The 24,703-nt window shown below is 42.6% G+C and overlaps 1 protein-coding gene across 1 annotated transcript in view; it reads left to right on the top strand.

Annotated features, from left to right (window-relative positions):
* The first annotated feature begins 2,013 nt into the window (after positions 1–2,013).
* Positions 2,014–24,703, top strand: part of MAN2A1 (mannosidase alpha class 2A member 1) — a 132,459-nt gene continuing 109,769 nt past the window's right edge. Inside the window, exons 1-2 of the mRNA XM_075138210.1 lie at positions 2,014–2,211; positions 14,819–15,079. Coding sequence (XP_074994311.1) covers positions 2,077–2,211; positions 14,819–15,079 — 396 coding nt within the window. The 5' untranslated portion in view covers positions 2,014–2,076. The remainder of the gene's footprint in view (positions 2,212–14,818; positions 15,080–24,703) is intronic.

Here is a 24,703-nt window from a genome sequence, read left to right as displayed (position 1 = left end):
CCTCACTAGCCCCCATCTTTTTGCCCTTCCCCAGGTATTCCCTGTATTGTCCCCACTGCTCAGATGCTTTTCTCTCCAACCTCTCTTTCTCACTCCCCTGCATTAAAAAACCTTAAATGCACTCAGTACGCACAATAGTGCACCATGTGCGAGAGAGGCAGTTTCTCTACTGTCAGCAATTCCCACCACAGCAGCTCACAATGTCCGTACCCAGTAACTGCAGGAGTCCTGCGCCACCTTTCAAAGCCAGAATCAAACACTTTAATTTTTTGTCCAGTGGGAGAAGGTTATGAATAAGGAAAGCAAGAAGTTATGAATAATGGAGCCCTGAAGTAAGGTATGGGAACAAGCTCCAAACATGGAAAAAGTTAGCAACGATTTAAGCTTCTCGGCTCCTGCAAAAGTCTACTGAACTTTATTGGCCAGATTTTTGTGTGTTATTACAATTTTAACAACATTGAGGGGATTTTCATGGAAAAAGAAAAGCAAGTAGTGATGCTAACGCATACATCCTGACTTCAAGTCATAGGGGTATGTCGCAATGACAGTCCTTAAAAAAGAAGCACACACAGTAAGTGTGGTAAAAGATGTTTTCAGATGTTAGCAGAAGTGGTAAAAGGTGTTTTTGGCATGTGTCTAGTTCTCAATGGCAGCCAATGCATCTTCAGCAAGTACTTCCCCAAAATATTGGTCAGAAGCAGACACCAGGCGTGAGCCGATTAAATCTGTGAAAATTAGGAGGAGCTGAACCCTGCAATGGAGGTGTGGGGCAATATGAATGGCAGGCCTTCGACCAGCCCGTTACAGCTGTGACCAATTCCTAATGCCCCATGCGGTGCTTTTCATGAAGCTTGCTGCTTATTCAGACGTGGAAAAGCCTGACCCAAGCTGGAGCTTGGCAGTGGCCCACAAACGTGTCTGATGCCGTCAGCGGAGGAACAGGACTCGTACGGAAAGGTGCGACGGATCTTTGCTAAACAACGCGAGGACGCCGGGGCTCGTTCCCCCCTCCTCTCCCCGGCCGCCGTTCCCCGCTCCGCAGCGGGGTATGCCAAGGCCCGGGAAGGACGGCGGAAGCCCAAGGCAGCCCTCTCGCTTCCCCCTCCAGCCTCCTCACTTCCCGCGGCGGAGGCTGCCACACACCGCCTGCCGACGGGGCGGCGGCGAGCGCGGGGAGACCGTTACGCGGCGCCTCCGAGGGCCGCCGCCGCCGCGGGGCAACCCTCCCCACGCCGGCCGGTGGGAGGCAGCTCGGGGCCGGCCCTGCCGCTCCGCAAGGGGGGAATGGGATCCTCCTCCTCACGGCGGCCCCGCCGGTGTAGAGGAAGGGGCGGCGGCCGCGGCTCCCCCCGCCGCCAGGCGCCGAAGGGCAGCCGCCTCCCCAACGGCCGCCGCGCGCGCTCCCCCCGCCGCGCTGGGGCGGTGCGGGGCGGTGGAGGCGGTGCCGCGCCCGTGACACGCGCGCGGTGCCGCCCACCCGCCCCGGCGCGCGGGGGCGGAGCGCGGCGCTCCGGCGGCGGCGGGGGCCGGCGCTGGCGGGCGGGGGCTCTTTCGGCGCGGACCGTGTGCGCGGCGGCCCGCGGTGCTCCGGCGGCGGCAGCGCTCTGGGCGCCGGGCGCGGGGGGAGGCGCCAGGCTCCGGCGCCGCTTGCCGGCAACGAGGAGGAGCGGAGCGGCTAGTGAGGCTGCCGGAGGAGGAAGGGGAAGGGAGGGAGGGGGGAGCCGCGGCGCTTGGTCGGCCCCGCGGCGCTGCCGCCGCCACTTCCCCGCTGGGCGCCAGCCTGCCCGGGAGCCCGATCGGCTCCCGGAAACTCTCGGCTCGCCTCTCGCCGCGGCGGCGGGGTCTCGGCAGGGCTCTCCGCCGCGGCGCAGCGGGCGGCGCGGGGGGGCAACTTCTCGCACTTCTCCGGAGAAGACTTGGGGCTGCCCCGCGCCGGGGGCGGCGGCGCGTGGGGTCCCCGCCGCCCGCCGCAGCGGGAGAACTTTCCCCTCCGAGCGCGGGGCGGCGAGTGGGGCCCGGGAGCGCCGGCCGCGGCGGGGGGAGCGCGGCGGCGGGGCCGGCCGGGCGGCCGCGGAGATGAAGCTGAGCCGGCAGTTCACGGTGTTCGGCAGCGCGGTCTTCTGCGTGGTGATCTTCTCGCTCTACCTGATGCTGGACCGCGGCCACTTCGACCACCCGAAGAGCCCCCGGCGGGAGGGCACCTTCCCCAAGGTGAGCGGGGCGGCGGCCGGGGCGCGGCGGGTGGGCGAGCGCCCGGGCCGCCGGCGCGGAGGTGGAGGGGAGGGCGGCGGTGCCGCCAGCGGGCTCCCTCCCCTCTCCCCGCCGCGGCTGCCGGGGCGCCGAGGCGCGGCGGCGCGGCTCGCCCCCTCCGGGCCGGCCGGGGCCCGGCGAGGTGCCGCGGCTGCCGGGCCGTTCGGGCGGGGGACGAGCGGTGCCGCCTCTGGGCGGCGCTGCTGCCGGCTCGGCCCGGCTCGGGGCGCGGGGCTGCGGGGGGGGAGGTGGGCGCAGCGCACCCGCCCGGCGAGGGGGCGGTGGGCGGGGGGCTCGCCCCGGGCGGGACGGGCTGGGGGCCGCGCTGCGGCTTCGCCTCGGGACCGAGGCAGGCGGCAGAAAGGGAGGAGTGCAGAGCTTAGTCTGCGGTGTGGAAACCAGTGCTGAGGCCGGGTGGGAGCTGCAGGGAAGGCTGAGAACTCAGCCTGAGGGTGGACCTCAGCTGTGGCATCAACAGGTGGGTTTAGAGAAATGCTGGCTTTATGTTACTGCTTTCCTTTTCGCTAAGCCTTGCTTTGGAGCCGTAACTGGCCGGTACCTGACTGCATCTCATGGTTATGCGAAGCAGTTCTTTAGTTCCTCACTTTCCCTTGTTTGTCTGTGTGGGAGAGAAATTTAAAAGCTGTGTATCGTGGTAGTGTTCTATAAAGGAATGATTAACCGTGACAAGAAAAAAGTATTTCAGAGAGCACATGATATGCTGTGCAGAATGGCAGAATACTGCTGTGTATAAATAATCTTTGTTTTCTTATAGTAATAGACAAAAAAAAATCTTAGAAAGTAAAGTTACAGCTTATTTATGCTTGCACAGTATTTATTTTTGGGGAAATAAACAAATGAAAGTGTTTTGTAATACAGCAGTGAGGCTTCAAGTGAATAGAAGAACTCAAAAGGCTTACTTAAGAAGTAACAATTATCTCTCTGATAGAATCACTAATTTTTCGTTTAATGCAACGAGAATAGTTGGTACCATTTTGTTAACAGTAAACATAAAAACCTTGACTTAAATGTAAAGAAAGAGTGCAGATCTGTTCTGCTTTTATTGCTTTGAGTTACAGTTCAGAGGTCAGCCACTGTTTTTTCCAGGAACTAAGAGGATGGGAAAGAAGCTTAGGAGAAGAATGCAAAGCAAGGCTGGCTACAACAGCTGTATCTGTTCAATATATAGCTCCAGCAGGAGAGTAATGCCATGTGTGACACTTGTAACAGCTTTGGTGGTGTGGTCAGTATCTTATGTTAGGAAATCATTTCATGTATCTTTATACCATCAGTTGAGTTTAATCCAGGTAAAGAGTAGAACAGGAAAGCTCGTACATGGGTGGTCTTTTTTTTTAATGTTAGATTATAGTTTGAAATACTTGAGTGAAAAGGGAAGATTTATTATGTTTTGTCTTCCACTGTCAGTGTCTTGTAGTTGAAATTCCTGTCTGTGTCCTACAGTGTGACCCTGGTCTGTAGTGTAACACAGTCTTATCTCTTGTGACCAAGGGTTTAGTTCCTTAACCTGTTGTTACACCTCTTCCTTCTACATGATCTAGTCAGCTAAAAACAAACATTTCTCCTTCTGTCCTCCTCCCTCTCCTTGGTCTTCTAGAAGAATCTGTCAGTGTTTACTCTTTTTGTCTTTTCCATATCTAAATTTCCTTGAGGCTGCTGACTCTCCCTGGAGAATCCTCTGCCTATCACTGTTTTGGTCCTTCCTTTGGGTGAACAGTTACCTTTTCCTTTCTTACTGTGCCTTATCCTTTGAGGAAGTTACAGATTAAATTGATGTGATTTTGTCATTCCCTTTTGCTGCCCATAGGGTAGAAATCTTTCACTTTGTTACATCTGGGAAACCTCTGACATTTAGCAAATCCTTTCAGAGCCCTATAACACATCAGTTTGAAGTAAATGCAAAAATGAAGAATGGAATAGAAGCCACCAAAAACATTTGAAAAGAACAGCTTTAATTTACCTCAGCTAACAAAAAGTTGTTTGTGTCAGTGCAGTGTTGCCAGAACTCAATGTACTGTAAGTGAAACTAGCCACAGATGTAAAAACTTCAAGCTGGTTTTTGTTGTGAAAAGCTGTGGCAGCAGTAGATCATCTGTCTGTAGATTTAAGAAGGCATTCTCTTTCGTGATGACATAGGTCAGAACTTTTTTTGCTTAGAAAGAGGAATTGAGAATTTTTTCACAAGTTACTGGATTGATTCACTTCATACTTGTTTTTCTGTTCTGACAACGTGCTAATTTTTCAGCTTTGCTGTTCCTCTGTGCAGTTCTGGTAACATCATACATCACCTTTCGCATCCTGGAAGTTGCGTATTGATTAGTTTCTTCTTCCTGACTTACGTGGCTTACACTAAGCTCAGAGGAGAGCAGTGGGTACCTTTGGAAGCAGTCTCGTGTTTAGCTTAGGAGTGTTTGTCTATCTAAGCTTTTTATTTAACTTCTACCAGGATTAGAGTTGGAATTTTTCAGCTAGCAGTGCCTGTTGGTCTGCGTTCACCTGAAGTGTCACGGTACCTAATACCAGTAGTAAAATAAATTATTAGGATTGCTGCTCCTCTTTCATTTCCACTTTTTCTTCCAGGCAAGGCGCCTTTTCTTTGCATGGTCTTGGGGTAGTTTGTGTCAGACTGTCTTGTGAACCTGTCTTCTTTCAGGCTTATCTGCTAGTGTAACCAAGAGTTGTCCTTGCTTTCCAGTTTGAAAGTTCAAGTAGTTGTTCAAGGATGTCAATAGAAATGTCTTGCAGAAATAATTTTTGTACAAGATCTCCCAAGATGGGTGAATATCCATAGGCAGATGCCTTTACATGTTCTCTAACCAAATACTTGTAAATGCCTCTCACTGCTGTGCTAAACAGCACCTGTGGTCAGGCTTGGGAGGCAGTGGTGACATTGTGTCTTTTTAGGTGTTGGGTTTGCGAAAGCTGGCCTCCGTAGTCAGTTTTACAGTGAATGTTATCCATTCCTATCCATGGTAAGGTGGCATCGTGGCAACTGTAATAGAACTTGAGCTAAAGAGATTTATAGCCTTGTCATCATTAGTGGTGCATTTAAACCATAATATCAGAAGATCTGTATGTTGCCATAGAACGGAAGTCCCTATTAATTTTGGGAAGATGAGCTACCTATAATACACGGAGATCAAGACTTACCAGCCTTTCCTTTGTAATTCCTGGATATATCTGTATGTGTGGTTGTCAGGTGTATATTATTCTTACGATGGCCATATCACAAACTCTGTCTTTCTGAGCCTGTTCCTAGCCATGGGATGCTCCTGTCTCAGGATACGAGGTGTCCTGCCTCATGCTAGGAACAATGTAACAACACTGTGCAGAGACGAGCTCAAGGTGGACAAATAGCCTTAGGTGCATTTTTAGATTATTATTGTACCAGTTGTCAGTACAGATCATTGTGTAAGAGTCTTCTGGTGGAATATAGTGGAAAAATGGTTGAGCATATTGTTTTTGTGTGTAATAACACAGAATTCTCTGAGAAATCTTATGTGACTGTACAGCAGAGGAGGGTTCAAAGTGGTGATTAGTCCTGTGCCATCTCTTGTGCAGCGAGTGTCAGGTGCAAGTGATTTGTGGGCTAAATTGATAACTGTAAATGAAAACTACATTCAAATCAAGTCTAAAGTGGAATAAGTCCATAAGCAGCTTATCTTGAAGAACGTATGTTACTGTGTATAGATGAATGCCAGATACTGATAAGCCCATATTAATCTATTCTGTATTTTGGACCCAAATAGAAAAAAATCATTAGCCTAACACAGCTTGTTTTCTCAACTAACTTATCCTTGGCTCAGAACAGATCCATAAAAGCTGTGCGTTTACAGAAGCTTGTGGAATATTTCTTTTGATTCTAAATTTTGCTAGATTCACACCTAAGCATATGTGGCACACATTAAAAATCCAATTTAAAAAAAAAAACTAAGCGGAGAATTTGTTTGTAAGAGTATCTTCCTTCAGAAATATATGGCCTTTGTGTAGTCTTCACATGAAAGTTGATTTTTAGTGAGTTTTAGTGAATTTGCCAGAGCAAGGCAAAACAGCAACGCAACGCAGCATCTTGTCACTACCTAGTAGGTGATGGACGTGAGCTTTTTCCTCTAACCACTTTCATGCCTCTTGCTTTGACTTTTATGGGACATATCTCCCCACTGTGTGCAAGGTTGTTTCTGGAAACACATTTTTAAAACTCAAGTCTGCCATGATTCCGGTTGGTAACTGGAATGGCACCAAGTGATTGTTCCTTTTTATCTTTAGTCTTTCCCTTAAACTTTATTAAAAGGCAAAGCACAAACATGCAGCAACTTCCATCCTTACTGTTTTCTTTTCTTCTAAACAATTGTTATTTGAATAAGATCTATTTCCCCCCTGCCTGTGTTTTCTTCCCCCTCCCACCTTTGACCACCATGTTTGAAGCTTACTCTGATCTCCTCATGTATGTTACCTGCTTTTATGGGCTCAGTAGTTGCATTGCACTGAACAGAGGTGATCAAGTACAGTTCCTCTAAAAGCAGCTGGCTTGTTCTTTTGTTTCCAGTGTCCTTCTAGCAAAGCATTAAGTGGACTGGCTGTTGGTGATACTGCTAAAGCTTCTTTACTGGATTCATGCTTTCAAGGCATCTACACAATGCATCAAATATTTCTGCACAAATGGTGCAAGCAGTGATTGTTGCAGTATGGAGTGTTACTTCATCTGAGCTTGCCAATAATTTGGTAGTAGTACCACCTGGCCAAAATATGAATCACGGTAGGGTGGAGCAGTAATACTGGGAAATTAGGACCAAATACATGGCAGAAACACCAGCAGTTCTCTGAAGCTGCGTATTGAATAAAGGCACCTTGTGAACTTTACTCTGGAGTACTGCTGAGGTAGTATTTCCCCTGCTGTAAGGAAGCACTACCTTCAGTCAGCCCTAAGTCTCCATTATGTTGCTGTAACTACAGCATATTGCCTCATGCTTGGTAGTTACCATACCCCAATTCTGTGCAGCACAAACCTCAGCGCCCACCAGTGTCGGTGAGTTTGTATGCTTCCTGTTTTGAAATAGCTTCTGATACGCTATAAACATGTTTTCCAGCTAGAGTTTTGCTAGGTGCCTTGCTGTAGTGAAGTAGCTGAAATCAATGGCTTACATGGACTATAAATACACGTTTTGTTGCTGCATGTTCTTAGTAATCGGTGTATTTTTATGACCTCAATTGGGAGCTTTCAGACCTAAGTTTTATAACAAGGAACAGGACTTCTGTATGCAAAAGTATTGGAAGCGGCATGATCAGGTATTTAGGAAATGTTTGTTTTACTCTAAAATGTGAATAGTGGCAATTAAGGTTGTATGTAATTTTGAAGTTGTCATTTGCTGGCTTCTGAGCACTGAAAAATTGTGGGCACAGTGACTTTTAGTAGCATTCGTATGAGTTTCATGTTGGAGAAGATTGAATGTTGAGTGAAGAAATCGACAGAAGGAATCATCATTTTCCTGGATTTGAAACATGCTGGCTTATTTAAAAAACAAACAAACAAAGCCTTATTAACACCACTTAGTAAGTTCACAATCTGAAAGTCTTAGAGTGTCATGGGAATGATCTTGAGCGTAAGATAATGAAAATTTACAATTTCTTCTGCTGAGCTTCTAGTATGTTGTAAAAGAGGAGGGGCCGTCTTTGTGAACATAATTACAGGTCAGAAACAATTCTTTGTACTTCCTAATGTTCACAGAGCGTATTTGTCTTCACTGCTTGCACATTTTGTGTAAACTTTTGGCTAAGCAGCAGTCAAGCAGAAGCTAGTAGGCTCCTTCAATTACAGTCTTTAAATCTGGTGTGAAATGTTGAAAGAAATGTATTTTTCAGAAAAGTAGTAACACCACCTATAAATGGACACTTCCTTCTGCTACCTAGAGTCAATGCCTAACTTAAACTGTATAAACTAAATGGAGAAAGTTTCCTAGTTTGCTCTTACTTGATCTTTTCTTTGTCTGACACATGGTTTTGTTATTTTAAGGTTTGACTTGTTCAAATAAAAATAAATGTTATCAAAATGTGCATACTCTTAATGCTGTGTGCTTCAGTTTTGTACTGTAGCCATTTAAATAAAGATTCAGTATAGGGCAGGGAGGAGAATGAGAAAGGAAATGAACCTGAAACATATCAGCCAGAGTAGCAGTGAACGTTAATTGACTTTAAACAGGGAATATTTCTAGATTTGTCTCCATCTCCCTTTTTTTTTCTTCTTGCCTTCAGATCACTAATGATGGTGTCAAATTAGTCGCTAACAGCATGCCTTATTTTTATCTCTGTAAATGACATGAAACTTAAGTCTAGGATAATAGTACATTAAACACTCCTGTTATTGCTGCCTCTGGTAAAAGGATGTGGAAGTCCATCAGCTTCTTAGAACCTATTTGTCAGGCTGTTGCATCTTTGGAGTAGAACTTTCTCATTTTTTTAAGAGAATGGACTTTTGTTTTGTAGTTCAGTTAATTCAGAAGAATTCCAGTGCCTTTGTAAAGTGAGCTTGTTTTGAATGGTACTTTAAAAGTAGGAAATTATTAGCAAAGTTATTTATGTAATTTTCATCATCACAAATGCACATAAGCCTTCTGGCCAGCTTAGTAAAGGCTTTAAACCTTGACTTGTGCTTTTGACCGATGCATTGTATGCTTAGTTTTTCGTTCTGTGTCCTACCTTGCTGAAATACATGCTGAAATAGTGTGTTCAAATATTAAGCTTTGATGTAACATCAAGTTGCATTTTCAACTTTTACCTACATGCTTTTCTGTATAGGAGGTGACCATTTAATTCTACATTTAGTATGTTCTGTTCACTGTACAGTGCTCAAACAGTGAACAGAGAATGCTTTCTGGTCTTACCATCTTGGTACGCTGGCATCTGATCAGAAGTTTATATCAAGATTTTAGTGAAGTTAGTACATGATTTATGAAGATGTACCTAGAAATAGTTATTTAGTTATTTAGAAATAGTTGACAAGACTGGTGCAGAAAATTATTAAGATGACTGCCATTCAGTGCAGCCAGAAAATGAGACTTTTTGAGTCCAGTTTCTTCACTGCTTACTGCAGTAAATCTGTATAGGCAACGATCTTGACTTGAATTCCACATCCCCTGGAGAACTCTGTTCATTGTGGTACTCTGCTTTCTTCACCACAGCTCATTGGTGCACCAGAGCCTCTTATGCAGGACACTGCCAGCTCCTTTGTGGTCTCCTGCTTGTTCATGTGGGTGAGAAGGAGAATGGGCTCTGGCTGGTTTTGAACCAAGCACTTGGTGGTTGCTGGCTGAGTCTGGATACAAATAATCAAGTTCCAGCTGACCTAACCTCAGTAGTCTCTAATGTGTATTTCTCCTCTGCCTGCCTGTTTCCATGAGCTTTCCTCATCTGTGGGTCTGTCATACTCCCACTTTAATTACTTGAACTGGCTGTCTTTTTCCTGATGAAATGATCATTAGTGGCCTGTTGAAAGCAACTGCATTTAGAGAAGGAATGAACATTCACTGAGGAAGTGAAAGTTGCAGATAATACCCTTTCTGCAGTGTTTAGATGGGAGAAGCTGTCCATACTCCATTTCCCCAGAATAAAGCAGCTTGATCGTTCATTGTGTTACTGGACTTCCCTCCCTGTGCAGGGTGGCAGTATGCTCCTTTCTGGAGAGAGTCCTTGCTACCGATCAGACCTGTGTCAGAAGCAGAGAAGGACAAGCAGAGGGCAGTGGGAAAGCAGACTGCTTTGGAGTATTTGGGGCATGAAAACTGCTGAAGGGCGCAGATTGACTGAAGCATAAGGAACTGTTTATGTAGCTCGTTCATGTGGTGGAAGCGGCAGGTTGCTCCGTGCAGCTCGCAGGTATGGACAGTTTTTGTTGCAAATGGGAGGAGGGTGGGCTGATCTGTACTGTCCTCACAAGGGAAGATTTCCTTGGTTCACTTCAACCCTATGGTAACCCTGGGGATGGTGAACATATGCGCTGCTCACGTGATGCTATTCCTCTACCAATGCAGCTGTACCTACTTTCAGTACTGTTTGATTTGTTGGTACTTTGCACTTTTTGTAGAAATAGTTGCTTTGTTGTAGAGTAACAGCAGAGTTGCCTTTCTTGCTTTTTAATAAAATCTTTATTTGCACAATCTTATCAATACATAAAGGCAGAGAGAAATGAAAGGAAGAAGTTTATACCAAAGTTGTTAAAAACTTGTTAACTGGTTGAATAGCCCAGGTGATTCACATAACTTTAAATTGCATTTCCTTGTGTTAAAATGAGTATGTAGATTTAACAGAGCATCCTTTAATGATGTTCCATTGGACTAAGACATACTGATCCAGACAGTATACCTCCAATTTTCTGTGCTCAAAGTCTTGGATCAGGATTGCTTCTTTTCTGAGGAGAATTGATGCTGTAAACTCGGGGGAAGTCTGCTGGCATTTATGAATTGTGCAGCTAGCCAAATTTTGCTGTCCAGTATCTACAAAGGCACGTAGATTACAAAATTTCAGGCAGAATAGGTTAAGGTAAAATTGGTGCATCTCTGCTCAGATTAAAAAAAATAAAATAAAATTCCCCCCTACTCACTCCCAAATATGTGGAAAATTTTCAAACTTAATTTAAAACAAAATACTGTTAGAGTACCCGTTTAGTAATGGAGAGGTCCTGTGTGTTTTATTTTTTAATTAGACCTATTTAATGCCCCCTGTAACATGCTTCTAATCTGTTTTACTAGTAAATCAACATCTGTTACTAGCAATCAATAATATGAAACACTTTTAGAGTTACTTCATTGTTTTGTACTGTGTGGTCTTGATATTTGAAGTTGGGCAGTGTAAGTCAGTTGCCTTCCTCTAAAAATGTTGAAACTGAATTTCATTTATTTTCATATGTTAATTTCATTGTTTTGAAGAGTTGCAATATCTTCCACGTTTAGCTTATATTTTAAAATAATTTTACTATTGAAGACTACATTCTAAGCATTGTCTACTCTTACCTTTTTAAAATGAGTCAGGAGAAAAGGTGAATGTGCAATGAAGATAGACCTAGTTTTTGCATAATTTGGATCTATGTGAAATTTTCAACTTGAGAATGGATTCCTGACATTAACTGTTTTCATACTGAATGAAAACTGGAATCCATTTCTGATTTGTGACACTGTCTTAAAGCTACTTCTTACGGCTGATGCATTTCACAACAGAAATTGAAAAAAATTTTTAAATTCTCAAAGATTTGGTTGCCTGTCAGTTTTAAGTTGGGTACTGCATGAAGTCATAGTACATACTGCATGAGGTCATAGTTACATGTTCTTAATTGTAGTTTTTTATTTCATGTTTTACATTCAAGTTGAGCTAGTGCATGACATGTTTACATGCTTTAGAAGAGAGGCATGATGGATGCATCTCAGTCTTCAGAAAAGAAAGCAGGATTGTCTTTATTAATGTCCTCTGTTAAGTTCCACAATGCGATGTCTTTGTAAGGGTTTCTTTCTCCAAGTAACAGCATATTTACCTCTAAAGTTCAAGTAACGTATTTTAACATACTTCTGAAAATCACTGCTCTTCAGAGTCCTAGGTAGGCTTGAATTCTCCACCTTAAAAGTAAATTATTGCTGGAAGTAAATAGCAACGTATAAAATTGTTGTTGTTTGAAGATGATCGGGGAACAAATTACTATTTCTTGTGACATAGGAAGCAGTTTACAAAGAAAAGTGTTTTTTCACATGATAAACAGTAAAATAGTAGAACTTGTTATTGTAGATATTTGAAAGTTTAAAGTGTAATAAGTTAAATCAAAGGTCCATCTTAGAGATACGAAATATGACATGACCTGTAAATTGGAAGTTTGTATCTGACTGCTAGAGGTTGGCAGTATATGCCAACGAAAGGATCAGTCTAAACATATATTCGCTGTTTTTTTTAATGTGTGGTGTGGTTTGTGTGTTGTTTTTTTTTTGTCTGTGTGTCTGTTATTGGCCGGTGCTGGAGAGACTATACTTGGCTAGATGACATAAGGCAGATTGGTGGTGTAATCTATGACCAGGTAGTTGACAGGCTATTGCTAAACAATATAAAACTCTTTTCTTGTCGGAAGAGGTAAAATATTTCTAGAACATATGTGAATGAGAATATAAATTTTAAACAGTTGTCTGATTTTACAGTTGTAGAGGCAGCATATATAGCGATGGGATAGGTGTGAACAGCGCTTTAGCTGCTTACACACTTGGTAACTTCGGTGAACTACTTCTGTGCAGTGAAGCAGGTAATAATTTGTATAGATGGCAGCTATTCTTTAGCTTCTTAGGAATCTAAAAATCAGAGGCTATGATGGACAGCCTGTAAAGCCCCAATCAGTATTATTGTATATGTATTATTTTTAGAGTGAGTGGCATAATAGGCTATTAGTTTTCTGAGTAGAGAAACCTTTCTTTTAAAATGTCTCAGACGTTGAAAGGGAAAATACTAATTTTACACAGAAACGTGTACAAACTAGCTTTAATGTAATATTTGAAAGGTTTCTGTCTGGTTGTTTCTTTCGTGCCACCAGGGGGCATGGGACTACAGTTTTTTTTCTTTCCAATATCCCGTCCTCTGCATATTGATTTCCTGTTGTTTTCAGTTCATCTGTTTTGTAAGTTTCTAGTATTTGTCTCTAAACTTGAGATTCTAAGATGTTGGCCCTACATCTCAATTAGCTTAATCTGGATCTGTTGTCAAAATATATTTTTGTCTTTTGGGAAGCCATAACTGCCTGTGTTGCATTTTAAAACCTGTTACTGTTTTCAGGATGTGTCAATCTAAGAAAAAAACCGAGGCCGGTGGGTCAGCACTTTACACACCCCAGAAAATGAAGGGACAAATCTACCAATAGGTTAAAAAATACTAAAATATATCTTCTGCAGAATTACAAAGAACTTCCATAAAGATAGAATTATAGGAATGACAATTTAGTAGAACCCAAAAGGCTGATCGGTATCTCTTGGTAAGGGCTGTTTTTTTATTCCTGCAGTCTTCTCAAAGTGAACAGAATTTAAAAGAAAGTGCACATCACAATTTAGAAAGGAGGCTTAATCCTTTGCAAACTACAGCCTCCCTACAGAAATTGGAATTAAGTTGGCATTTGAGGAAAGCAATTTGTCCCTTAAAAGGAAAATGTAAAGACCTCATGTAAATTATTGTCAAAAGGGAGAAAAATTGTCATGTACAGATGTTGTTTCTAATATTATTCTATGTTACTTAGAAATAAGGCATTGGTGCTAGGAAGAAGTTTTACTTGTCATTAAAATCATAAGTCACAGAGTAGCTGTCTACTGAATCAATGTTGTTTGTGTTGAATGTAATGGGTAAAATGTAAATGCCTGAATCTGCAGAGGGTTTTGTTGTAATGATAGCTTCTTGAAAAAAACTTTATCGTACATTGTATATTTTGGGGTCTGACCACAACTTTAATAATAGGAAGTGACTGGCTTTTTGATCTCTATCTTTTCTTATTATTGTTATGTTGAAGTCAGTCTGAGGGGAAAAAAAAAGTTACTGTTCAGACAAAATATCCCTAAAAACATGTTAAATAATCTGGCCTCTTGTGATTCTGTATAAGCTAACACATTCATGCCTGAAAAAAAAGCATACCTCAAATCATTTGGAAGGAGTGGCTAGTAAATGAGAGGGCAGTAGCATTTCCAGGTATCTTGTTCTGCTATGCTCCCTTCTGTATTCCAACAATACAGTGATTACATGCAATTAAATTGCTTTGTGGTATCTGTCGTCTTCCAAGTTGCTTTGGGAGATATGTTGACTTCTTTCAATTCACATTGATGTTATCCTGTATCCTTCCTCTTGTGGGGCACACTAATATCATCTACAAAATCCTGCTGTTTGGCAACTGAATATGACCTTCTGAGTGAAAGTGCTGTAGGTTTGAGCTGTCTTTTACAGGATTATCCTGATGTTTGTAATGGTCCAATTATACAGATTATTACTATGATCAGGCTGTTAAGGGATCTTTTATACCCATTAAGTGTTTTTGTTTATTTCTCTCTAAATTTCACTGAAAATAAGTAACTTGGTTGAAATACTATTTTACACGTGCAGGAGAAACCTAAATTGTATATATACATCCTATTAATCCCATCATGATGTCACCACCTTCTAAAACATGGCTTTCCCTTTGATGTTCTGATGTGATGATAAATGAAAAGATGAGGTTTTTGCAAATCTGTGATAGACATAAAAAAGGTAGAAGTTGGCTTAATTGGTACTTGAAACAGTGTGACCTTTTAAGAATATCTTTGTATCGTTGGTTAACTCTTGTGCTGTGAATTCAAGTTCATAGTGGAAAATGTAACTTCTGTTCTTTTTCCTTATTCTGAAAGGAGAAGGTGTCATATGTTGGTTCAATTTCTTATTAGTTTGTCTTTCCATAAAATATAGAATAAAGATTATTTGATCTTTTTTGTGTGATCATATAGTATTGTGAATTTTTTTTTTAAATTCTGTCAAGAATTGGTCTGAGAAATGATTAAACTTTACTTTTTTTTTTTTACAGGGCCAGCTTTCAATATTGCAAGAAAAAATAGATCATTTAGAACGTCTGTTGGCAGAAAATAATGAGATTATTTCAAACATACGAGATTCTGTGATCAATCTGAGTGAATCAGTAAAGGATGGTCAGAAAAATCCAGAGGCTATAAACTTCAGTCAAGGATCTGTCTCTGAGCTTTTCCCTTCTGCTTCAGTTTTGCTTGCAGTTGATTCTGAGGATTGTTTGTTTGCTTCAAAAAGTGGAAGCCGTGGTTCAGGTGTACAGGTAAGCAGTATATCTTTCTCTCTTATTCTGCTGGAGTCCTAGCTGCCATTACCTTTTAATTCTGCGAACATCTAATTACTGGTAAAAGCTTGGTATTAAGCTCCTAATCTAAGACATAATAGAATTGTTCAGGTGACTGTTGTGTTTAACAGATGTTATGAAGCTGCTCCTTTTTACCTTTTTTAAACTGTCTAGAAATTGAATAGTGATTATGAAGAGCCAACATTTCAGAATCTTTAAAAGTTCCTAAAAAAACCCAAACAAAACCCAGTGATTATACTCAGATTATTGTCCAGTACTGTAAGAAGTTCTTTGGAAAGAGTTTATTCGAGAGTCTGGAAATAGTGGGTAGACTTGATTTAAATAGGTTTTACATTTTAGGGATATATGTGTAGATGAGTCCTGTGAGGGTGGCAAACAATGTTCAAGAACTAATAATTTAAAAAAATCTCCGGTACTGTGTTTCCTTGTGAATTGTATTTCATGTGTGTTTCCAGTTTGTATAGGCATTTCGATCAGAAAGGAGGAACATATACCATGTTGACTGGTTGGCATGAACTGGGGAGGTTGAAGTTTTTAAAAGTCAAACACTTCAAGTTGAATTTATTTTGCTTTCTGGTGATGCTTGTGAGTTCATGGACTCTTCTATATCCTGTTTTAATGGAGTTTTTCAGGAGCGCTGAGAATACTCTGTGAGGTTTGTGATCTGTACTGTTTTGGGAGTCTTGTGGGAGTACTATAAATATTCATAGTACTCTAAAGCAAAGATTAAATTTTTGAAGTCCAGCTTTCTCTTTCTAGAAGGGAAAGTATTTCTATTGCAGGAGAAAGACAGTGGACTTAAGATGAATAGGTACACATACTAGAACAATTGTAACCTCTGATATATCATTCATAATGCCTTTAAGCTCTTCAGGGGTAGGCACCACGTTAATATGTCTTTTACAGAGAAAGTAGTTTTTTTTAAGGGCCGTATCTGACTGTTCATGTTTCTAATATACATTAAGACTTCTGTGCAGGAAAGTATAGCATGTGTACCTATGATTACATGTTTTCAAGTTACTGGATTATTAACAGGTTATTCCTTCTACAGTCTGGTACCATATTAAGTGATGTGCTTTTTTAGGTGCATTAGAAATTAGTTAGAGTAAATGTGAATTGTGAATTTTGAGGTAAAATGTGTTGGCTTAAATTCTTGGACGTGTTAACCTGTTATGAATGGAAAGTAACACGTGTTTTCTTGTACTGTTGTCGTGTTTTGCTTCACATTTGCAGAATGTCGTAACATGTACCTACTATCAACTATCTACCTACTTAATGGTAGACTGTAGTAGCTAAACTGCTTTTTGATAATTTTCCTTGCTTTTAAGGTTGTATGCGTGTACTTAAGTACAAGTATAGCAGGGAATATTCTTAATACTGTTCCCTTACTCTCACTTTCTTTCCTTGCCTTGCACAGGGAGGGAGGGCTTTAATGTTCTTCGTCTCATTGCATTAGTACCTTGTATTCAGCAGGTTATCTGCCACCATCCTTAAGTCACTTTAATGACTGCTTCTGTATACAGTTTCTCATCCTGCGAGTCTGACTCCCATTTCAGTTAGCTAATCTAAGACCTTGACTTTAGCAGAATTCCTGTAACACCATATTAACGAGCTGATCTAAACTACTGTATTTGATTATGGTTTTACTGTTTAATACTTCACTAGCCTGATGTATTCTGGAAGCTCAGTTAATTTATTTTCTTCTAGATTTTTTTATAAAAAGTGAGAAATTCTGAGATTTTGTAGCATTGGTTTTTTTTAAATTTTATTTTAAATTCTAAAATAGCTTGTAAGTGTTAATTACCTGCTGTTCATAAACATTAACTTAAACCCACAGATTTGGACTTTACTTTTTCCATGTTTATCTTTTAAGTGGATGTATGAGAATGAAATGAGAGACTAGAAAGAAGTAAGAGCTAATATAGGTGAGACATAGTGTTTGGATAAAAATCACTTTAGAGAATGAAGGCAAAAGAGGCTTCACTGAATAAATTATGGGAATTCATTATAGTCTCCCATAATGGAGAAACCATTATAAGAATGGATTCAAATATGGATTAAAAACCTTTGTGATATTTTAGTGAGAAATATTACCAGCACTTGCTATTCAGAGGGATGTATTTTCTTGGCAGAAATTGGACAAAACAAGTTACTAATAACATGAGACCCAAAAGATTCTTGGATAGGATAGGTAAAGGATTTTTTTCATGGTGGAATTGTAAATCAAGAAATTCTATACTTTGTTACTTGTGGTCTTTGTAAGTGGGTAGGAAATTGTAATAGAGCTGGCCGCTGAAAATAACACTGAATTGAGAATTCATGGAATTGAAAATAAATAGAAGACTAATGTGTACTTTTTTCAAAAGGTAGAAATGGAGCTAGGTAATAAAACAGACAAAATGAAGAACTCTGGGTTGAATATGGTTATGACCTGATGCTTTTTTAGGTCGGTAGTTCAAGAAGTATCTGGAATTTGTGCTCAAAGAAGATAGAATTCTCAACAGCCATCATGCTGAGCTGGGAGATCTGGGAAGTCTTTTAACTAATACAGTGAGGTGTCTCCTCTCTTGTCCCTTTCAACTGCTGAAGCATCTAACATTGTGTTTAGTAATGTTGCTTCTTTCAAAAATGAGGCATGAATCATTCTTTAAAAGGGTGGCCTGAAGAGGCATGAACTGTCCTTTTATTTCTTCTGTGCAGTAGTTTAGTGTTCACTGGGGTAAATGCTGTGATGCTTGCCGAAGACTTGCATTACTTCAGAAGTTTGAGTTCCTTAGTACAGAGAAGGAATAAGCCCATATAGAAAAAAAGACAAGTGGTAAGTTTTCAAATGTTTTAATCGAAAAGCGTGTAACAACATGACTGTCTTCTGAAGCAACCATAATGAAGACAAGCAGCATCCTTTTTGAATTTCTGTTTTTTCTGTCTACTGTTTTTACAAAGTCCTTGCTTGCTATATCAGTATTTTATACTTAGAAATGAAATTAAAATATATCCAGGAAATACTTGTCTTTAATCTTTTTTGCTTCTTACTGACTAGGTACTTGGAACTTATTCTTCACTTGGAGTCATGTAACCTGGTCAAGTGATGATGTAATTTGTAATTAATCCTTTGCACAATTCTTGCTCAGGATAGTGTTACATGAAAGATAAAAATGACTTAACATCTGTCTTCTGGATGTCTTGGCATAAGTGTAATGATTTCAGCCTGATCTGGCTTCAGTTTATTCCAGTGGAAGTTTGAGTCCTTATTTTTTTTCTTGGCCTTTTTAAACTGCTTCTGATTAACATTCAAATCACAGAATGACCAAATGGTTGAGGTTGGCAGGGACCTCTGGAGGTCACCTGGTCCAAACACCTGCTCAGGCATGGCCATCTCGAGCCAGTTGCCCAGGACCATGTCCAGTTGGCTTTTGAATATCTCCAAGGATGGAGATTTCACATCCTCTCTTGGCAACCTGTGCCAGTGCTCGGTCATTCTCACAGGGAAGAAGTGTTTCCTGATGTTCAGGAGGAACCTCTTGTGTTGCCTCTTGTCTTTTCACTGGGCACTACTGAAAAGAGCTTGCCTCCTCCTTTGCCCTCTCCCTTCAGGTATTTGTACACATTGATAAGATCCCCCCAAGCCTTCTTTAGGCTAAACAGTTCTAGTTCTCTCTCAGCCTTTCCTCATAGAAGAGTCCCTTCATCATCTTAGTGGCGCTTTATTGGATTCTCTCCAGTGTATCCATGTCTCTCTTGTACTGGGAAGCTTGGAACTGGACACAGTACTCCAGCTGTAGCCTTACCAGTGTTGAGTAGAGGGAAAGGATCACCTCCCTTGACTTGCTGGCCATGCTCCTTCTTAATGCAGCCCAGGATGCCATTAGCCTTCTGTGCTGCAAGGGCACATTGCTGTATCACGTTCAATTTGGCATCCACCAGGGCTCCCAGGGCCTTTTTTGCCAAGCTGCTTTCCAGCTGGGCAGCCCCCAGCATATACTGGTGGCTGGGGTTGTTCCTCCCCAGGTGCAGGAGTTTGCACTTCCCCTTGTTGAACTGCATGAGGTTCCTGTCAGCCCATTTGTCCAGCCTGTCCAGGTCCTTCTGGATGGCAGCACAACCCTCTGGTGTATCAGCCCCTCCTCACATTTTGGTATTGTCTTTGCTGAGGGTGCGCTCTGCCCCATCATCCAAATCATTAATGAAGACGTTAAAAAGGATTGGACCCAGTATTGACCCCCGGGTACGCCCCTGGTTACTGGCCTTCAACTAGACTCCATGCCAGTGATCACCACCCTTTGGGCCTGGCTGTTCAGCTGGTTTTTGGTCCATCTCATTGTTTGCTTAGCCAGCCCATACATCAACAGCTTCTCTAGGAGGATCTTCACAAGGCAGTGCTGAAAGCCTGAGGTAGACAATGTCCACTGCTCTCCCTTCACCTACTAGGCCAGTTATTTCATCATAGAAGTTTCACGAGTTGGTCAAGCATGACTTGCCCTTGGTGAATCCATGCTGACTACTTCTGATGACTTTCTTGTGCTTCATGTGCCTGGAGATGGTTTCCAGGATTAGCTGCTCCATCACCTTCTCAGGGATCAAGGTGAGGCTGACTAGCCTGTAGTTCCCTGGGTCCTCCTTCTTGCCCTTCTTGAAGATAGTGACATTGCTTTCTTCCAGTCCTTGGGCACTTCTCCTAATCACCATGATCGTTTGAAGGTTCTTGAGAGTGGCCTTGCAGTGACATCAGCCAGCTCCCTCAGTACTTGTGGATGTATCCCACCAGGGCCCATGGACTTATGTAAGTCCAGTTTGTTCAAGTATTACCTGACGTGGCTCTTTTCTACCAAGGGCACATCTTCCTTGCTCCAGACTTTTCCCCTGGTCTCTGGGGCCTGGGATTCTTGAAGGCCAGTCCTGCTAGTAAAGACTGAGGCGAAGAAGATACTCAGTACCTCAACCGTTTCCATGTGCTCTGTCACCAGGCCCCCTGTCTCATTCAGCAGCAGGCCCTAGCCTTCCTTTTGTCACCTGTATACTTACAGAAGCCTTTCTTGTTGCCTTTGACATCCTTGACCAGATTCAATTCCATTTTGGCTTTGGCTTTCCTAACTTCATCTCTGGATGCTCGGACAATGTTTCTCTATTCCTCCCACATTACCTGTCTCTTCTTCCACCCTCTGTATGCTTCCTTTCTGTGTTTGAGTTTTGCCAGGAGTTCCTTGTTCATCTATGCAGGCCTCCTGGCATTTTTGCCTGACTTCCTACTTGTTGGGATGGACTTCTCTTGAGTTTGGAGGAAGTGATCCGTGAATATTAACCAGCTTTCTTGGGCCACTTTTCCCTCCAGGGCCTTATTCTGCCAAGCAGAGTGGCCAAAGTCTGCTCTCCTGAAGTCCAACGATGTGATCTTCCTTTTTGCCCTCCTCCCTCCTCTTAGGGTCCTGAATTCCACCATCTCCTGGCCACTGCAGCCAGTGCTGCCGTTGACCTTCACAGCCCCAACAAGCACCTCATTGTTGACAAGTATGAGGTCCAGCAGAGCACTGCTCCTCACTGATTCCTTTATCACTTGGGTTAGGAATTTGTCATTGATGCACTCCAGGAACCTCCTGGATTGTTTATGCTCTGCTCTCCTGCTCTGTTGTCCCTCCAGCACATAACAGGATTGTTGAAGTTCCCCATGAGGACCAAGTCCTGCAAATGTAAGGCTGCTCCTATCTGTCTGTTGGAGGGCCTCATCCACTTGTTATTCCTGGTCAGGTGGCTTATAGCAGACATGCACTACAATGTCACCCATAGTGGTCTGCTTTTTAGTTCTTGCCCATAAGCTCTCAATTGGCTTCTCATTCATCCCCAGGCAGAGCTCCATGCACACTAGCTGCTCTCTCAAGTAAAGGTCAACTCTCCTTCCTCGTCTTCCTGGCCCGTCTTTCCTCAAGAGCTTGTATCAGTCCATTGCAACTTTACAGTCATTGGAGTCATCCCACCATGTCTCCATGATCCCGACAAGATCATAGGCTTGCAACTCCACACAGATCTCTAACTTATCATGTTTATTCCCCATGCTGTGTGCATTAGTGTACTTCAGAGAGGCACCCTGGCATGCTGATTTCCCAGAATGGGGTTTGGGGATTTGTCTGTAATTGCCTGTACGCACTTCATTGCTTCCATGCAAACACTGGAGGTGACCCTGCTGAAGCCCCGTTTTGTTTTTGTTTTTTTTTTTAAATCCTTTCATGCCACATCACTCCTGTCCATCACTCTGTCACAGGGCTGCTGATAACTCTCTCCCTCCCCCTTTATTCCTAGCTAAAGGAATTCCTAAAAGCTCTCCTTAACAAGTCAGCCATCCTTCTGGCAAAGATATCTTTGCCCCACTTAGTGAGTTGGATCTCATCTCTCCTAAGCAGACACTGCAAACAGGGTCCCATGGTCATAGAACCCCAAAACCTGTTGCCATCACCAGCTCAGCAGCCAATTATTGACCTGTACTATCTGTGTCCTCCTCTCACACCCCTATCCCTCACTGGTGGGATTGAAGAGGACACCACCTGAGCGTCCATGACCTTGATTACTACCCCCAGAGCTCTGTAGTGACTTTTGATGCAGTCCAGGTTGCTCCTGGCGATATTATTGGTGCCCACATGGAAGGACAACAAGGGGTAGAAGTCAGCGGGTTGGACAAACTTCGATAGTTCTCTGCAACATCCTGGATCCAGGCCCCTGGCAGGCAGCAAACCTCTCTAGGTGATGGGTCAGGTCATTGAGCCAGTTATTTCAGACAACTGTTAATTAAGATCTATTTCCTGAATTGCAGTTTCCACCTCTTGAGCTCATAATGATGGGAGCATGGTTTAAGATAATTTTTTCCCTAACATCTACTACCTTACAGTTATACGTATGTTATGGACTGTAAAAATTGGTATCTTGCAGACCGCAGAAAGTTGCTTGTGAAATTCAAGCGCCATCCATGAGAAAAACTCACAGGAATGTGGGCAATTCCATGAATTGTTGCTTTTTAAACAAATATGTTTTCATGGTTGAAATGTCAAAAGAGTTTCAGTCTTAAGGTCACTCATTGGTAACTGGCAAATTTACAGAGTATCACTTAATTTTCTTCAGAAGGTTGCATTTCACAGAAGAATTACAGTTCCTCAAAATCAAACTTTAGAAAAGCAAGAAAATATGGTATTGGGGTGATTTCAGTAACCCTTATGTGGTCCCTTCAAGCTGGCCGTACAGAATGCATAAATGTGCAAGTATTGCACCTGTATTTTCCATTAAGCAATATCGTCCAAAGGTGGAAGCAATCCTGGGGGAGGAGTGACGTGACAAGAAGGTCTCATACAGGCCGTAGATACCTACATTGTAGGCCCAACTGAGGCTCTGCTAGTTCTGGGATTACAGTGGCTTGTATTCCTGTCTAACGTTACATAAATCTCTTTTTATCTTAAGCTAAAGACACCAGCCCAGCCGAGGTCAACCCACCACAGGCCTTTCCTCAACCTGGGGCTTGAGGAATGAGAGATCAGGACAGTGGGGATTCTTTTGTTGTTGTAATGAGGTGAAGGGACAAGGTGTGGAGTTTTATCGTGTGTGTAAATTTTCCACCTTTTTCAGTGTTGTTGTGTCGTTTTGATTTTGATGTGGGAATTTTTTTTTGTAGAGGTAAGTGAAGTTTGTGAAGAGTGTGTGATGAATCTGTATTTTATCGACTGTGCTTAAATACGTGTTTCACAGAGGTGGCGGTGGAATGTACTGGGTGCAGGTGCCCGGCTGTTGGCAGCGGGGGGCTCCAGGGGTGGTGTCTGTGAGGAGAGGCCAGCGCTGCCCTGTGCTGGACACAGCCGTTCCAGCCGGCTCCAAAGCAGACACATCGCAGGATACAGGGGAGTCCTCCATCAGCAAGGGTGGTGGCACCTCTGGGAGAACGTGTTTTAAGAAGGGGGAAAACACTGCATGGCAGTGAGGTATAAGGAAAAAAAGGTGGGAGAGACAATCCTGTGAACACAAGGTCATTGAAGAAGGAAGGGGAGAAGGTGCTACAGCTAGTGGAGCAGGTGGGGGAGACCACTGTGGAGCAAGTATTTCCTTGCAGCCTGTGGAGGACCCCATGCTGGAGCAGGTGGATATTTTCAGAAGGAGCTGTGGCCCATGGGGGATCCACAGTGGAAGAGTTCCTGAAGGACTGTAGCCTGTGGAGAGGATCTCATGCTGGAGCAGTTCATAAAGGACTGTAGCTTGTGGAAGGGACCCCGTGCTGGAGCAGGTAAAAATTGTGAGGAGGAAGGAGCGACAGAGAGGAACCATTATGGACTGACTGCAACCCCTATAACCCTGCACCACTTGGGGCAGGAGGACTCAGAGGAGTTGGGAATGAAGGAGTGAAGTTGAACCGAGCTAGAAGAGGGGTGGGGAGAAGGTGTTTTAGTTTTGTCTTTGTTTCTCACTATCCAACTCTATTTTAATTGGCAATAAATCAATTTAATGTTCCCCAAGTTGGGTCTGTTTTGTCTGTGATGGTAATTGGTAAGTGATCTCCCTATCTTTATCCTGAACCCATGAACTTTTAATCTTATTTCTCCCTCTGTCCTTTTGAGGAGGGGGAGTGGGAGAGCAGCTGGGTGGGGGTTTGGCAGCCAGCCAAGGTTAAACCACCACAAAGCCTTAACAACTTTAGTCAGATGTTTGTTTCAGATGTCTGTATTTTTCTCAAGTTTCTTAGCAGGACAGAAACCAGCTTGCCACTGGAAAATTTTAACTCCTGTGGTGTTCATGTAGTAAGTGACTGTTGTAGGCTATTTTTGTGGAAGGGAAATGTTTGTTGAAGAATGTTTGTCAGGTGTACAATTGTATTCTAACATGGGGTTAAAACTAAACTAAAGTTTAGTTTAAGTTTTTTAAACTGTAGTGCCAGTAAAAGACTTGTCCAAGTGATAATTCATGTTCATCAAGTTTGCCTTTTTTCCTAAAAGCAGACCAGAGCATTACAAAAAAAAAAAAAAAAGTTGGCTATGGTAACTTTAGTCTAAACTCATATTAGAAGATTCTCTTTGAAGCTATCTGCTGGTATCTAAATTTTATAGGAACTTGTTAAAGTAACTCTAGAGTGGCTTTAATAACCTTTAACCTTCTTATTTGCATTGACAAATGAAATATGTCCTTTGTATAAATAGCATACTAGGCAATAGTAAATATATAAGGAGCTTTGTTACAGCAATTGGCTATAGTTCTGAACATTTTTCCTTGATAGTTTCTTTCAGTTGCCGTTTGTGAGTTTTGCTTTTAGAATCATAGAATCATCTAGGTTGGAAAAGACCTTTAAGATCATCGAGTCCAACCGTTAATCTAGCACTGCCAAGTCCACCTCAGTTTTGCCTCAGTCTTTCTCATGTTGTCATCTCTTCTTACTGCTTGCTTAGTTTGTCCTCTTCATCTTCTACATTCCCCTATTCAGCGTATTGTGCTATCCTGTATAATTCTCTCCCTACTCTCCTTCCCCAATGCCATTGTGAGCTGTCATAATTTTTGTGACTTAAGGCTCTTATTCCTACACTTTATCTAATCAATTTCAGTTTCCTCAGAACAGGGCCTGCCAAA

The sequence above is a fragment of the Calonectris borealis genome, chromosome Z (genome assembly GCF_964195595.1).
Source record: "Calonectris borealis chromosome Z, bCalBor7.hap1.2, whole genome shotgun sequence".
In the NCBI taxonomy this organism is placed as follows: domain Eukaryota; kingdom Metazoa; phylum Chordata; class Aves; order Procellariiformes; family Procellariidae; genus Calonectris; species Calonectris borealis.
This window is presented reverse-complemented; position numbering and strand designations above follow the sequence as displayed.